General features: G+C 36.4%; 1 protein-coding gene across 1 annotated transcript; it reads right to left on the minus strand.

The window, feature by feature from the left end:
• Nucleotides 1-3706: 3706 nt before the first annotated feature.
• Nucleotides 3707-12936, minus strand: cpa5 (carboxypeptidase A5). Its single transcript, XM_038280451.1, has 11 exons — nt 12823-12936; nt 11385-11466; nt 11121-11255; nt 10934-11038; nt 10743-10844; nt 7999-8100; nt 7799-7909; nt 7619-7709; nt 7096-7295; nt 4809-4893; nt 3707-4012 (listed from the first exon to the last, which is right to left on the minus strand). Exons 1-11 carry the CDS (start codon nt 12888-12890, stop codon nt 3825-3827), a joined length of 1269 nt encoding a protein of 422 aa, XP_038136379.1. The 5' UTR covers nt 12891-12936; the 3' UTR covers nt 3707-3824.
• Nucleotides 12937-14608: the final 1672 nt, after the last annotated feature.

Below are 14608 nucleotides of genomic sequence, written 5' to 3' on the forward strand. Positions count from 1 at the left end.
AGTTTTGCTGTTTCCTTATTCAGCTATATAAACACTTCCTTATAGGTGCTTCTGTACTTTCTTTAAAAAAATATGATAAAGCCCATTACCATTGATATGCCACTGCATGTGATAATTCTAACTAATAAAGAAAATTATTATAAGATTACCGGTACTATAAGATAAAGTCTTAAAATATCAACTTTTCCAGATTTTGTTTTTAGATATTCTGTTTGATCACATACAGAAGACAATCATATGTATCATAAAAAACTGATTGAATTAAAAGCTTAGGTTATTGATGAAACAGTATGAGCATCATCTTTGCATGCATTTAAAACAGCTCTCTATTTTTTTTTGGCTACTTATAAATTCAGAATTTGTTTTTCTAAATGTTTCCCAAATGTCTCTTTTGTACCTCCCAAAAACCCTTTGAATGAAATTCTCTCTATAATGCTCAGCAGAAAGGTCTTATATCAACATTCAACAATTTGTTGTTATCTGTACATAAAGATTCTACTGCTATACAGAATACATTTAGCTTCATCTTGTGCTCGTCTTAGCCTAAGCCCATTTAAGGTATGATTTCTCCAAATTTTAGGCTCTCTGGGATTTTCCTAAATTCGGTGGATGTATCTGATAAATGTAAAGGCTCTCTATGTCACCTGTGCCACCTCTTTTATTTCTGTCCTAAGAGTTTGCTCTGTTTGCTCTGTGGACAGTTTGCCATGTTTGCAATACAACTAGCAGCAGCAGGGAAGTTTGGAGATGTAATCCACTTCTTAAACGTATCTTTGCAATCTGCTAATTTATCTAGAAGGTCTGCAATCAAACTTTTTCTCTCACTCTTAACTTGGTGGTCGACTACATATTTAGCAGGCCTTCCCTGGAAGTGCCTTTCCAAATTACCAGTTTTATTTTTCGACAACTTCTCATTAAAAAGCGAACATGCAGGCAATCCTTCCACATTGGTAATGAAACAAATTATTTAGTCCATTCTTATTTGAATCTTTTGTTCTCCTCAGCTATCTGCCTTTTTTCCCTTTGGGATCCATGGCCTAAGATTCACGCGCACATTGTTTACAACAGCCACCTGCCATTAAAGAGCCACATGTGGCTCTGGAGCCACGGGTTGCCAGTAATCATTACATCAAATCATCCATCTTCTCCCTTTTAGTCCTTGTCAGGGTCACGGTGGATGACTATCTTTGGCAGTCTATGGGTGTGAGGCGCGGTAGGTGTTCAGATCGTCGGTCTGTCGAAGGGCAACACAGAGACACACAAAGACACTGAACCATGCACACAGTAATAACTGAGGACAATTTAGGGAAGCAAATTAATCTGACTGTCATGTCTTTTTTACTGTGGGAGGAAGCTGGAGTACCCCGAGAGAACCCAAACAAGCATGGGGAGACATGCAACAAACTCCATGCAGAAAGACCCCAGACCATGTTTTGAACCCAGAATCTTCTTGCTGCAAGGGAACCTCCACTCCACCATGCATCCCAAATCATCACATAAAAAATTAGTTAAAAGGAATACTGTTATCAATACATTATTATTCACTAGTCGTTAAAGTACTTGAAGTAGCTTTACACACAAAACAAAAGATCATCTTTTATCTTGTAATAAAAAATATCCATTTTAAAATAAAGTCTCTAAACATTTTGCTACAACTGGTGTCAAAGCTAAGGTGGAAGCCATTTCAGCACATCACAAAATGCATTTTAGGCTTCTGTTTAATGTTTTAAGTTTGGAGTGATATGATTTATTATTTAACGACTGGAAAGAAGAGCTGGGTAATCGTAAACTAGGAGTAAAGTAAAAAACCTGAACAGAGATAGTTCCTTCCATCTCCACATCATAGAGAGGGATGGATGTTTAAAATAGTGGTGTCAAACTTCACTTTTCCCAAACTGGTGTTCTGCTTCAATACATCTTGCTCCTATTTAGCTATATTTGTCAAAGCTGTACTGTGTGCATGAGAGATATTCAAATTTGAAACTAATAAAGCTTGGACTAAACAATACAGTAAAGTTAAAGAGGCCGGTGCAGCACTTTTTTTTACCTTCTGTGGTGGAAGATAGTTGGGAATTGGTAAAAGGCAAAAGTATGCTCAATAGAAGAAGTGTTCTGCATTCGTTGAAAGGTTATGTGCAGAAACTTAATCTCTGACATTTTTTTGATGATTGATGATGTTCCCCCAGTGATCTGGCCAGTAATTATATCTTTGTTGTGGCCTGAGCTAGATATTGATTTTAAAATAAATTAGTTTTTAGATTTTAAAGGATGTCTGGGGACTTATGCAAATGTCCACCTCTGAACTGAATGGAGAGGTTACACCCAGATTAGTATTTATGGTTCGGAAGATCCAGTAAATAGAAGAGTTTGTTTTGGTATTTATGTTCTCCAATTTGGGTTCCATCAATATCAGTGTTTATCTGACGGCATTTCTATGTTTACAGCTGAGCTGACTGCAATCCTCTGGGGACAATGGTGGGTAGAGGAAACAGGAATTCAGAATGTGATCAATTGTTCTGATTCTCTGTCTGCACTGATTAATTTAAAGGATGGGGGATGCAAGGCAAGAACAGATGTAATTAGTAAAGTCGCCTTTTAAACTTGGTAGATATGGTTATTTTGTGGCTCCCAGCTCATGCTGGAATTAATGGAAATGAAATGGCTGAAGCTGCTAACAAGGCAAACCTGAGGAAAGACATATGTAGTGTTCGATTTCAGCGGCTGCATCCTTCAAAGGACCGAGTCTTGGTAAGATGGGTCCTTCAGAGGCCATGAAAATAAGGAGGCTGGAAGAGCTCAGCAATAGGTTCAAACAGGTCCAGCCGTCTCTGGCTTTCAACGCCCCTTACTCAGCGTAAGCTCTGTCACCTAGCAACCATGGTAGTTGATACACAAAGTAGGCAAAGAACGGATGCCGAACTACTTAATACTGTTCTGTGTACTTGTTTTATTCCTGAGGATAAGGAAACCTATCTGGGCAAAAGAAGGGTGCATTTGTTTGCCTCATAGGAAGGAGTCTTTGAATCCCAAGAGACCAGTGGCCGTGCTATGAGGTTTTTGGCCTATGAATCTGGCCTTCCGAGGATGCAGCCGCAGGATTTGAACACAACCCATGTTGCCCCTTTATGACTTTTGATAGTTTGCTTTTGCATACGTTTCATTTAATTAGTTATAGTATTCTGTTTTTCCCATACTCCCTTTATTTTTTGAGCATATATATGTTACTTAACAAAAATCTAACTCTAAAAGGCAGAAAACAAATTCATGGCACTGTCACTGTATGTTTCAGGAAATCCTAAAAACATATTTCTTTTGTATTATTTATATGAGTAAAGGCAGTTTCCTATCGAAAATAGCTGGAAAATATCTATTATAATATCCGAATCAAACATTAATTTCGAAAAAGCCTATTGCTTGTGTTTTTCAAAGAATTTTAGAATCAGAAAATGAGGATTTTAAAATATTTTCTTCAAATCAATTTCCTGCTGTTATGTTTTTTCAATCACTTCTTCATGTTGAAAGTCATCCAACGGAAAACCTGCTTTTGTTTTGAAATTTCTAAAAAGCATTTTTGCGGAACATCCTGGTCTTAAAAATGATGGAATCATTGTGATTTCTTATGAAGGTAAAGTTTTGATAACAAACCATGCTGTAATGAGATCTCAAAATTTTCAAAGTGCATTGGAAAGGAAAAGATCTTTGTTTAGTTTTTTTAATGTGCATTTTATATTTTTATAATTAATTTTACTTTATTCTGTTTTCGTCTCAAAGATTAAAACGTCCTCACAGTTGAAATTCCTTCTGTCAACAAACAAACAATTGCATTAATATGGGTTCTTGTAAGCATGATCCATGAGGACCATCAGAGAACTCCAAGTCTCCTGAGCTGTGGGCATGATCTGATTGGGTGGCAGGAGGAACCCGTAGTAACCAGTGTCCCTCAGCTCATAGGTGTAGGAGTACTTGATGCCCTGGTTATAGGTCCAGTCAACTGTGCCACCACTGGCTTGATCTAGAATGAAAAATAAAAAAAGGATGGATTAAGCAAAACAAAGACAAACAAACCTTCTCATCACTGTTAAATCCATGAAGATACAAACTATGTGTGGACAGAAATCTGTTACAATATTTTTAAAAGCAAAGAACATTCTTAAAAAAGAAAATTTGAAAACATAACATTTTTTGAGTGTAATTTCAAATGTTTAAGCAAGAGCTAAACAAATTTTTGTTTTTTATTTATTTCCAGATTCTATTTTTTTTTTTTTTTTTTTTTTTTTTTTGGATACTGAATTAGACAAATTAATTTCGTTACAGATTTCATTCCCTATGTACACCTCTTTCTTTTGGTCTGAGGTTAAAATCTATAAAACAGGATTTGAGAAGAGTTTAGTGCAATTTGTAAAACTCACTCCATCACGACAAACTGACCAAAAATCTTTGATAAAATAAACTAGAAAAAATAAAATCGGAAAAAACAGAGTAAAATATTGGTTGAACTTTAACATGAACATCATAAATTATTTCTAAAACCTTTTCAAAGTTCAATATTTGGAATGCATTTCTTTTTAGTTTCTATGTTAGAAACTTGTATGTTTCTTTTTTTTTATTTTAATGAAACAAAAAAAATTTTTACTTCGTACTAATGTGGTATATTTTTTACTTGCTGCACTTTTCAAATATTTGTCGGTAAAATATTTTATTGTGTGTTGAAATTAAAAACTTTAAAATCTGCAAAAAAAAAATATAGTTATACTTGATAAAAAAAAACAAAAAAAACAATGTCTTCTGGCTGTGATGCAAAAACTTACAGATGGTGTCGATGATGCTGCCATAAGTGTAGCGAGTGCCATACATGGAAGTGAGGCTGTTGACAGCTTTCTGGGCCAGTGCGTACTGCAAAAAAAGTTGTTTGGACATTTATTTCTAGTTCAATGATATTCTCTGGTGAAAAGAGCATTAGCAGCTCTACCATTTTTTTTTAGGAAAAATTCACAAATCTGGAACACAGAAAGTGGGGCTTTTTCCTGTTTGCACAATAGATCTATGTGGATTTGACTATGCATCTGATATGTGTCCTTTTGTAAGACAAGATTACAACCAATTTTCAGTTACCTCGTATAATTCAATACATTTTATTTAAAACTGGTAAATAGTTTATCATGCAATTTGAAGATCTATCAAGGGTATTTGGCAGTAAGATGGGCCTGTAGCCCAACATCTCCTCTACCATGCTTAAATACTATGCGTGACATTCAAAGATGCATCCTTTGTTCCTCATCAGGCACATCTGAGGTATTTGTTTCTTAAAACCTTTATCTTATTCTAATCAGACCAGTCTATTCTACTTAAAATCCAATCAAGTGTAGAGGGCTCAGCATTTTACATTTGTAGCACAGGGCAGGATGCTGGCATGGGTTTGAAGTGAGAATTCTCCCAGTAGTTCACAGCGGTGATAAGCACTCATAAAAGAAGTTTTATTTAAAACATACACATATAAACTACTCTCCAATGATTTTTTAAAAGTTTTATATGTGCAGATTCAATAACATGAGCCAGCATATCATTAAAATCCTTCTTTTAAAGTCCATCCTCCTTCTCTGCTCTCTTGTTTTATATGCTCCTGTAGATTCTCTCATACTCGCATGACGACCTGTTTCTGTGACTCATATCGACTTTTGTGACCTCGAGGGTTGAAGCAAACTGAGAAAGTAAACAGCCTGTGACTGGCTACTTTTCAGAAAATCATACCTCTTGAGACAATATTGACTTCTTCCTACTTGTGGTTTGTAATGCTTGTAATTTCCTGATCTGAACCGGTAGCCCGATCCATACTATCAACTCATTTGTGCTTGTGAAACCAGAAATATACTTGGTTTGTCATAGATTGTGTTTTATGAAAAAGGGCCAAAATTACTCTCTTTAATCACAAATTATAAAAAGTGTACCAAACTGCATAGTTTTAAAGGCTAATTTTTAGAGAATAAATACATTAATATCCTGTTTGTTAAGAAGGAATGCACTGCACGCCTTCCCTTGTGAATGCTATTCTTCTCGCAAAGTTGTGTAGAAAAGACTGAGCAAGCTTTGTCATCTGTAGCACTGACACTTGCTTTCATTATTTACGGTGAGGTCTAGGTATACTGATTTGTTTTTTTCATAAAGCATCATAACTCCATTACTACCATTTCTAGACCTATAAAAATCAATGCTTGCTAAAAATGTCATGGTGTCTTTTTTTTTCAAGTGCCTTCTAAAAATTGCTTTTTGTTTTAACTCATATTCACATTCCTGGGGGAAAGAAGTAATGGATTGCTAGTAAAAAAATTTATAGACAAAGTAATCAGCTTAAAAGTTAGGGGAAATAATTGAAAAAAAAAAAGAATTCCCAAAGCAATTAGGAAATTATGTTGTAGAACATTTTTAAATGTCATTGAACTCACTAAACGTATAAACAAAACAAGGATATAAATGAATAAAATCAGATTAAACTTAAAGGTACAGCGATGGATTTTCCCAAATTTTGGAAAACCCTGTACCTGCTCCTGAGAGGAAATGAGAGGGCACGCCTAGTAAATGTGTGCGGAAGCATTCACGAGCCCATTTTTTTCTCCTGCACGCTCAAGTTATAGCTAACTTTAGCTAAAGTTATAGATAACTTTGCTAGCATTGGTAATTGGTACTTTTTTGTCTTGCATGTGCAAGGCTGAGAAAGGCAAGCTTCGATGACTGGCTGAAACTGTAACTCCATCACACATTCACCTGAAAGTGCGCATTTGCAGAACAGACTGGGATGAGCATCACCACAATGATTGACAATTAAGAGGCCCACTTATTTTGATGATCCACCCGGAAAAAGAACATCCTCCACTATTCCTTTAATTTATAAAACAACCCTTCAGAATAGAATTATGTTGTGGCAATAGAAGATGGATTTTTTTTAGAGATCTTCACTAAGTATGTTAATAATTGTGAAGGTGTTTTAAATTCACGAATGTTTAGATTTGCGTTTCCATAGCCTACAGAGAACAATAAAAATGTAATACACATTATATAGTAGTGGAAAATAATAAAACCACCACCGAATGATTTTCGTACCAGCTCAGCATCGTCCTTGGCAGAGGCCGTGGTGTAGCCGTAGGGGTATAAGAGCATCTGAGAGTAGGCGTGGATTGAAATGAAGGCCTTGATGTTGCCATGGGACTGCACAAACTCCACAATGGACCTAACCTCAGACTCAGAGTGAGGGCTGGGTCCACGGTAGGTCTCTGAGCAGGGATAACCACTGGAACCACCAACTATTCAAGCAAATGAAAAACAAAGATACCTTATGCATTTATTACTCAAAGGTAATTTCCTGAGTGAAAATGTGCACCTTGTAGTGTCCTCTGGGTTAGTACACCACTAAAGTGAAGATGTGCAAAACAAAGTTGTTTGGTGTCGCCTAGTGGTAGCATTGGCAAATTTCCTATTACAGACAATGTGCTGTGAATTACTGTAAATCCAGTTCTGCACTGCAGCTTGGACTTTGTTGTATTTTCATGCATTTATATTGCACCGTATGTGATCAGAGGGGAAAAGACATAGAAAAAGAAAGAAGGGAAAGAAAGAAAGATATTACGTCCAAAACCAGCATCCCAATTCCTGTTGGGATCAACTCCAGGGCATGAATATCCAGGGTTGGGTTTTCTTGTTTTCCGCCACATACGGTTCTGTAAACATATCAATATTCTGAGTGATGGTACTTTTGAGAAAAAAAAACCTATGACTTCTTTGCAGAAAATAAAAAAACATGTCTTACAGAGACATGGGTAAAATAGTAGCCATCAGGGTTGGTTGCAATCTCCAGGAAGATATCCATGTTGTTCAGGATTGCAGTGATGGCAGGGTCTTTTCCATAATCTGTCACAATCTAGAGGCAAAATCAAGGGAAACACAGTCAGAAAAAGTCATTGATATTTTAGCCTAGTGCTTAAGGGACAGGGAGAACTAATGAGGCACCTTCTTGGCAAACCAGAGGCCGCTGGCCTGAGTGATCCACTCTCTGGCGTGGATTCCAGTGTCGATCCAGATGGCAGGACGATTGCTTCCACCGGTACTGAACTAAAGACATGGGAGGGAGAGAAGAAACCACGGTAACGTTTCCAAAATTAAGAAAATGTACTATAACAACTATCCTTCTTGGATCTGTATGACATTTTGTCACAGTACAACAAAAATATAATTGTTTTGTCATTTTATGTGATGAAAAAAGAGCAAAAAAAAGGTGCATCATTTTGAGGTGGAAGGAAATGGACTTTTCTTTTGTTAAAGAACTATCTGAAGAGAAGTTTCTCCACTTGCATCCAGCAATTTTAGGTTTTGTAGAAATAGATTTGGTTGTAATACTGCTGCAATTTTTATCTAGCCCTTCTTTTAGCTATATTAGGTTACATGAATAGAGATAAACATAATCTGTAAACATTGATCAAAAAACCTTGGCCAGAATACCAATTGGTCACTCTACTGTAAAGGAGAGAGATATTGGGTGTTTGACTGGCAGTTGTCCACCTCAGCAGAAGGCTGCTCACATTGGGCCTGCTTCTGCTGGAGGTTTCTTCCTGTTGTCGTTGCGTGCATGCTCACTGTGAGTCAGCAACACATTGCTAACTAATGGTGATATATCAATAAAGTCAATAAAACTGGATCTCCTAAAAACAGTGATGGGTAAAGATATTTCCCCATCTATTTTTCTTTTGCTAAATTTTAAAACCTGAATACCGGAAAATGAATTTTTTATATTTTCTTTGGCACTTTTGGTGGGGGTTTTTTCTGTGTCTATGTGCTGTCCTATCCTACAGGGAAAACTTTTTCTGGGTTCTGTTATGCAGGAGTGGCTCAATGAAAGACATAAAGGCCAGAAATGATTAGCAAATAGCCATTTTTCCTCGAGTTCAGGCAAAAAAATAAAAAGAGCCACAAATAATACATGACCTTTAAATAACAAATAACCTAACATCAGCAATATGAAACCTGTTGCCCCTATTTGTATTTTTAAGCCTTTAACGCTAAGTGTATCCTCTTTATCATCAGTGGGATAAATATGATTTTGAAAATCCTGACACATGTACCGAACAGAAAATCTATAATAAATTGTACAGAAATGCATAATGCATCACAAATTATACAAACTACTTGTTTAATTTAATTTTTTTCCTTTCCTTTTTTTAATGTTCAGTGGCAAATCTGGTTTAAAAACTTTTTATTCAATTTTTATGCCAGCTATTTCCTGAGATTTACAGGGTTAAACAAGGACAAAACCTTAAAGAAAATCATTAAGAGGAAGCTATATATTTTATTCAATATGAATATTTGATATAAAAAATAAAAACATAGTTTAAAAGCTGATTAATTAAAACTATAGATCTAATGACATATTTCAGGTTCTTTAATGTCATTCCTCTTTTTTGAAAATTAAATTTAAACATTCTTTAAAAAAACAACTTTATCTTTAAGAATGGTATTTGTCAATGTACTATATTTATCTAGCTTTAAATATTAGCCAATATTAAGAACCGTTGTAGTTGAAAGTTGCAGACCCCTGGTCTAAGCTTAAGCAGTCAGACACCCCACCCTCACCACAGCGTATATTTGGTAACCTAGTAACCATGACAGCAATGAAGCATACGTTTTTATTGTATTAATATCCTGATATATATAATTTTATATATCAGAAAACCCAAATTCTAGAAAATACAAATTATTATGGCATTTTGTAAAAATGAAAAATAAAAAGGCAGTGCTACATACATCGAATGACAAGCGTTAAGTTAAAACCTGTGCATAAATCAGTACTGTAGGTTGAGGCGGGAATAAGCTGCCTTCCATGGGAGAGGGAGAAAACAGCTGCTGAGGCGAGCTGGAGCTAAGAGATGGCTCCAGCACAAAGTGGGATCTTATTAAGGTAGTAGATATTCGAATTAAAAAAAAACATAAATTTTTATTTTGGGTCCTAAAAAACATATTATTGTCGTTTTATTTGGGCAGAGAAAGATGCACCTGTTGGACCCCTCAGATCAACCCAACAAAGAACACAGTCATTTGAAAGACTCTTAAAGGTATAGTGGAGGATTTTCACGATTTTTTGAAAAGACCCGCTTAAAAAAACGTAAAAAAAATGCACATGCACAACCCTGTACCCGCTCCCGGGAGGGAATGCCTATTTAACGCGTGTAAGAGCATGCACAATGCCCATTTCTCCTCATGCACACTCTGTTTAGAAGTTGTTGTTTGCATCACTCATACAAATTTACTTTCCAAAAGAAGATTTGCAATTTTTACACTATGTTAGACTCACCACCGGTAAGTGAAAATATGGACGAGCACGTAGGACGGCGTCACGTTAACATACCACCAGAATGATTGACAATTAGGAGGACCATGTATTTTGATGATTCACCTGGAAAAAGAACATCCTCCACTATACCTAAAAGGTACGCTCACACCTTTAAGTTATCCCTACGCAGAGGGCAGCTCTATGAAGCTAATGGCTCATTTTTAGTAACTTCAACAAGCTAGATCGCAGTTGATTAAAAGTACTATCTAAATGCAGAGATAAATGGGTGCTGACATAGGATCTGATTGGATCTCAAATTTTTCCTTCTGCTCTGAGTTGTTCAGTCAAATAAAATGTACATTCGGTCACACTCACTTCCTGTTCCGCCAACCTGTTGAAATATTTCAAGGTTGTCTAGTTGGTCATATACCTTAAGCACATTGAGAGGACGACCCTCGTAGCTTTGACCGATCACTATCTTGCTGACAAAGTCGGGGTTCTCAGCCACCAGCATGTCCTGGAAGCTGTAGATCTGAAAAAAGAAAAAAATGGATAAACATTGAATCTGCATAGATCAACTCAAAACACTTTGCACTGACCAGAGCAAATGAGTTTACAAACCTCACTGAGTGTGTGATAGTTGGCATAGTCAAAGCTGTCAGTGTTCCTTGGCTGACCTAAGCGAGCAGCAAACTCCATCTGTTTCCTCTCCGCATCCAAGATTGCCTAGAAGATTGATTCGAAATTTATGTTTACGTTATGATGGAAGACCCAAGAAGACAGAGTAGGTAACATATAGGTCTTTTACCTTGATATCTTCAATCATGATACTGTACTCAAACTCATTGGTCTCCAGGAAACTCTTGAAAGCCTGCATAGTGTGAGGAGGAACTCTGACATCTACAGGGGTGGACAAACGAGTAGCTCCCTTCCAGACGTCGAGCTGAAATAAGCACAAATGAAACATTACAAATGGTACAAATACTATCAGGATATATACAATTTTATCCCATTTTATTTAACTTATAACTATATATATTTTATTAACTAATATTAGAAAGCATTATGTAACCTCAAACTCCATCATCTCCTCCAGGTTCCTAAGAAGAGACAGCTGGACCCCATTCTTCGGGACAATCCGAAGCACCTGATGTCTGAAAATGAGAGCCAAAAGATGTGAAAACATTTTGGGTGTGAAAGCTTGAAGTACAGTCTTACTATGCAGATGTCTCCGATCAGATGGAGGCAATACTTTAAAAAATGAAAACCAATGGAAGACATGTAGCTTCAAGAAAGTAGCATATATCATTCAGCTATGGAAAAGATGATCGTGTTGAAAAGAAAGGAACGTCCAGCCAACCCTCTATGGAATCAAGCTGAATTAGTGTTAGCTCAGAAAAATTCAGTAAAATAAAAACAATAAAGGGGCAATAGTTGATCATTTGATGTATAAAGTGAGAGATGGAACCACATTAATCTGCGTCTAAGGCATGACATGGCTTAGATACAGGGGCAATAACAGGGGACCAGTTCTAAAGGGGCACTAGCCCCTGTTGGACCCATTGCAAAATGACTGAATGGTGATTGATTTCCTGAGTGCAGAATGGTGGTGTTCCTCAGGGTACCATTTTAGGACAGTTGCAAGTTGCAAAGCATTTTATAAAAAAAAAAAAAAAACTTGTCTATTAATTAGAATATTTGGGGAATAAAGTATATTTTTTTCAACATTACGGTGGCGTCGGATGAAGGAGTTTGCCCTGCAACCAGAGGCTTGTTGGTTCAAGCCCTGGCTCTGCCTTTCAGTTCCGTTGTGTCCTTGGGCAAAACACTTCACCTACATTGTCTACTGATGGTGGTCAGAAGGACTGGTGGCAGCCTTGCTTCTGTCAGTGAGCTACAGGGCTACAATGTAGTTTGCCACCATCAGTGTGTGAGTGAATGGGTGAATGTCTGAATGTAGTCTAAAGCACTTTGTTCATATCCTCTGACTTGAAAAAGTGCTATATAATTACAGGCCATTTACCATTTGCCGTTAGGACCTTGAATAGGAACAGACCATTTGAATGCGAAACTGTATTGTTTTCACTTTCTACACTTAAAGAAATAAGAAAAAAAGGGCTTGTTTGATCAAAGCTAATTACAGGAAGATGTATGTACTTTACTGTAGATCCCTGAATACATTTTATATATTAATGTTTTATAAGGACATCTATGCTTAACTTAAAGCATTTTTTTCATCATTGTTTTTTCCATTCCTATTCTAGTGCAGAATTTAAGCATCAAATATTAAAATGACCTGTGCAAAACATAATTTCCTAAACTTCTATTAAAATCAGATGATTAATTTGTTAATCGATTTTTCTTAAAACCAGAACTTTAGTTTGCCGTTTCCCATTTTTGTACAATAGATGCTACATGAGGACATGCTTGAAAAAAGACACACATACGTACAACAGTGTAAAGACTTCAAACAACTATCCTTTTAAGGGGTTTGATTAGGATCCACTTACCCCTCAAATGTCTCCCTGGAAAGAACGGCAACCAGCAGCGCGGTGAATACAATCAGCCCCCTCATCATGACCAAATGTGTGAAACAGGTTGGGCCAAAACCTTTTATTGCCCATTGTGGGGGGAGTCATGTGTGCTCACCTCGACCTTGCTTTGTGGCAGAAGAGTATCACCGGCTGCTCCCGTTCCCAAGCTTTCTTTGCGATACAGCATCTAATGTGCTTGTAACGCCATCTTTTTAGAGAAGTATTTTCAGTTTTCACAAAGAAACCTGGATTTTTTGGGGGGTTTTCTGACAACTAAAGAAACTTTTTTTTTCTCTTTTTGAAGTATTCTCAGTGAACACTTGGCAAATTATTTCAAAGAGTAAAGGCTTTTATTTTACAGTTTTTTTGACTGGAAAAAAAAATAACAAAGAGGTTAAATATAATAATAAAACTATTCTATGGGAACAGTGATGGTTGTGAAAATCTAATGACTGCTGGTAGGAACGAGCTGCAATAATTCTCTTTGTGTGCAACTATGCACCAATCTGTCACATATAGCTTTCCAGTTCTGCAACAGCCTCAGGAATGGGTTGGGAGATATTTACAGTTATTTTGTCTCCCGTCACACCAGCACTGTGTCGAGAGGGCATTGCAGGACATATATTTTGCTTTTGAGTGCAGTCATACTAATGACAGGCACTGCTACAAAAAATCTTTAAAAAAGTAAATTTTTATAATCCTTCTCTTGCCTTTTCTCCCTATTCAGTGATTATAAAATTTGTTTAGCATATAAATATCAAGTACACTTTTTAACCAACTGTTTTCTTTAAGAACAAAACACAATGCTTAAAACCTCTCTCAAGTGTGTGTAAAGGAGGACTAGGCTTAGTGCTTGTCAGTTCTATTTGCACATCATTGCCCATGTGCTCTATAATTTATTTGAGAATCTTTAAATTTGAAAAGCAACTCAGATAAGTATGTTAGAAAAGACGTTTCAGTCCTTCAGGATGGGATAATCCTTTCTGATAAAAGATTGACAGGGGGAGAGTCTCTAAATTCAGTTTTTCTTTTTCTATTTGTCCCCCCCCCCATAATAATCTAAAAGAGTTATATTGTATTACTATGATAAAAAAGGAACAATTCAGTGAATGTTGATGTGATGTAGAAAGACTGAGATTCCTGCCATTACCATGAAAGCGACAAACATGTTTATAGCTGGGATTCAAACCCAACTGCTTGAAAGTCAGCTATGCTCCCCATTTTTGCATGGTTATGTGACTCTGTGTTGCTCTGCATTGGAGCCTGTCCAGGGTTTACCCACCCTCAATTACTAGAGGATTGATAAATAGATAGATAAATAAGATAATAGATTCTATTTATATATATATTTTTACTTAGTTTCCCTGTACTTTCTAAAACTGCTGTCTTAAAACTCATCTGCCTTCCATTACTTGCTGACATGTCTTATTCGAAACAAAATAAATTCAAATAATAATAATATAAATAATCTTTCTTTGAAATTACCTGACTTTATTTTCCAATACAATCTGACACAGGTCACTTATCGCCTGTTTTTTCTCGCGGTAACCTAATTACACAACCACAATGATAAGCTTCAATCTGTAAAAAGCTTCATGGAAAACAGCTGCAGGATTCACAAGGACTTACTGAGAAGCGGAATCTGTTTTTGATCCTTGTCTATGTGTACAGCTGGAAGAAAAACACAGTAAGCTCCAACCTTCTTGACTAAGACAATACCAGAAGGCATCAATTTTGTATGTAGAGTTTATTTATAACACAG

The sequence above is a fragment of the Cyprinodon tularosa genome, unplaced genomic scaffold (genome assembly GCF_016077235.1).
Source record: "Cyprinodon tularosa strain WSP-4 unplaced genomic scaffold, ASM1607723v1 ctg160, whole genome shotgun sequence".
Lineage (NCBI taxonomy): Eukaryota > Metazoa > Chordata > Actinopteri > Cyprinodontiformes > Cyprinodontidae > Cyprinodon > Cyprinodon tularosa.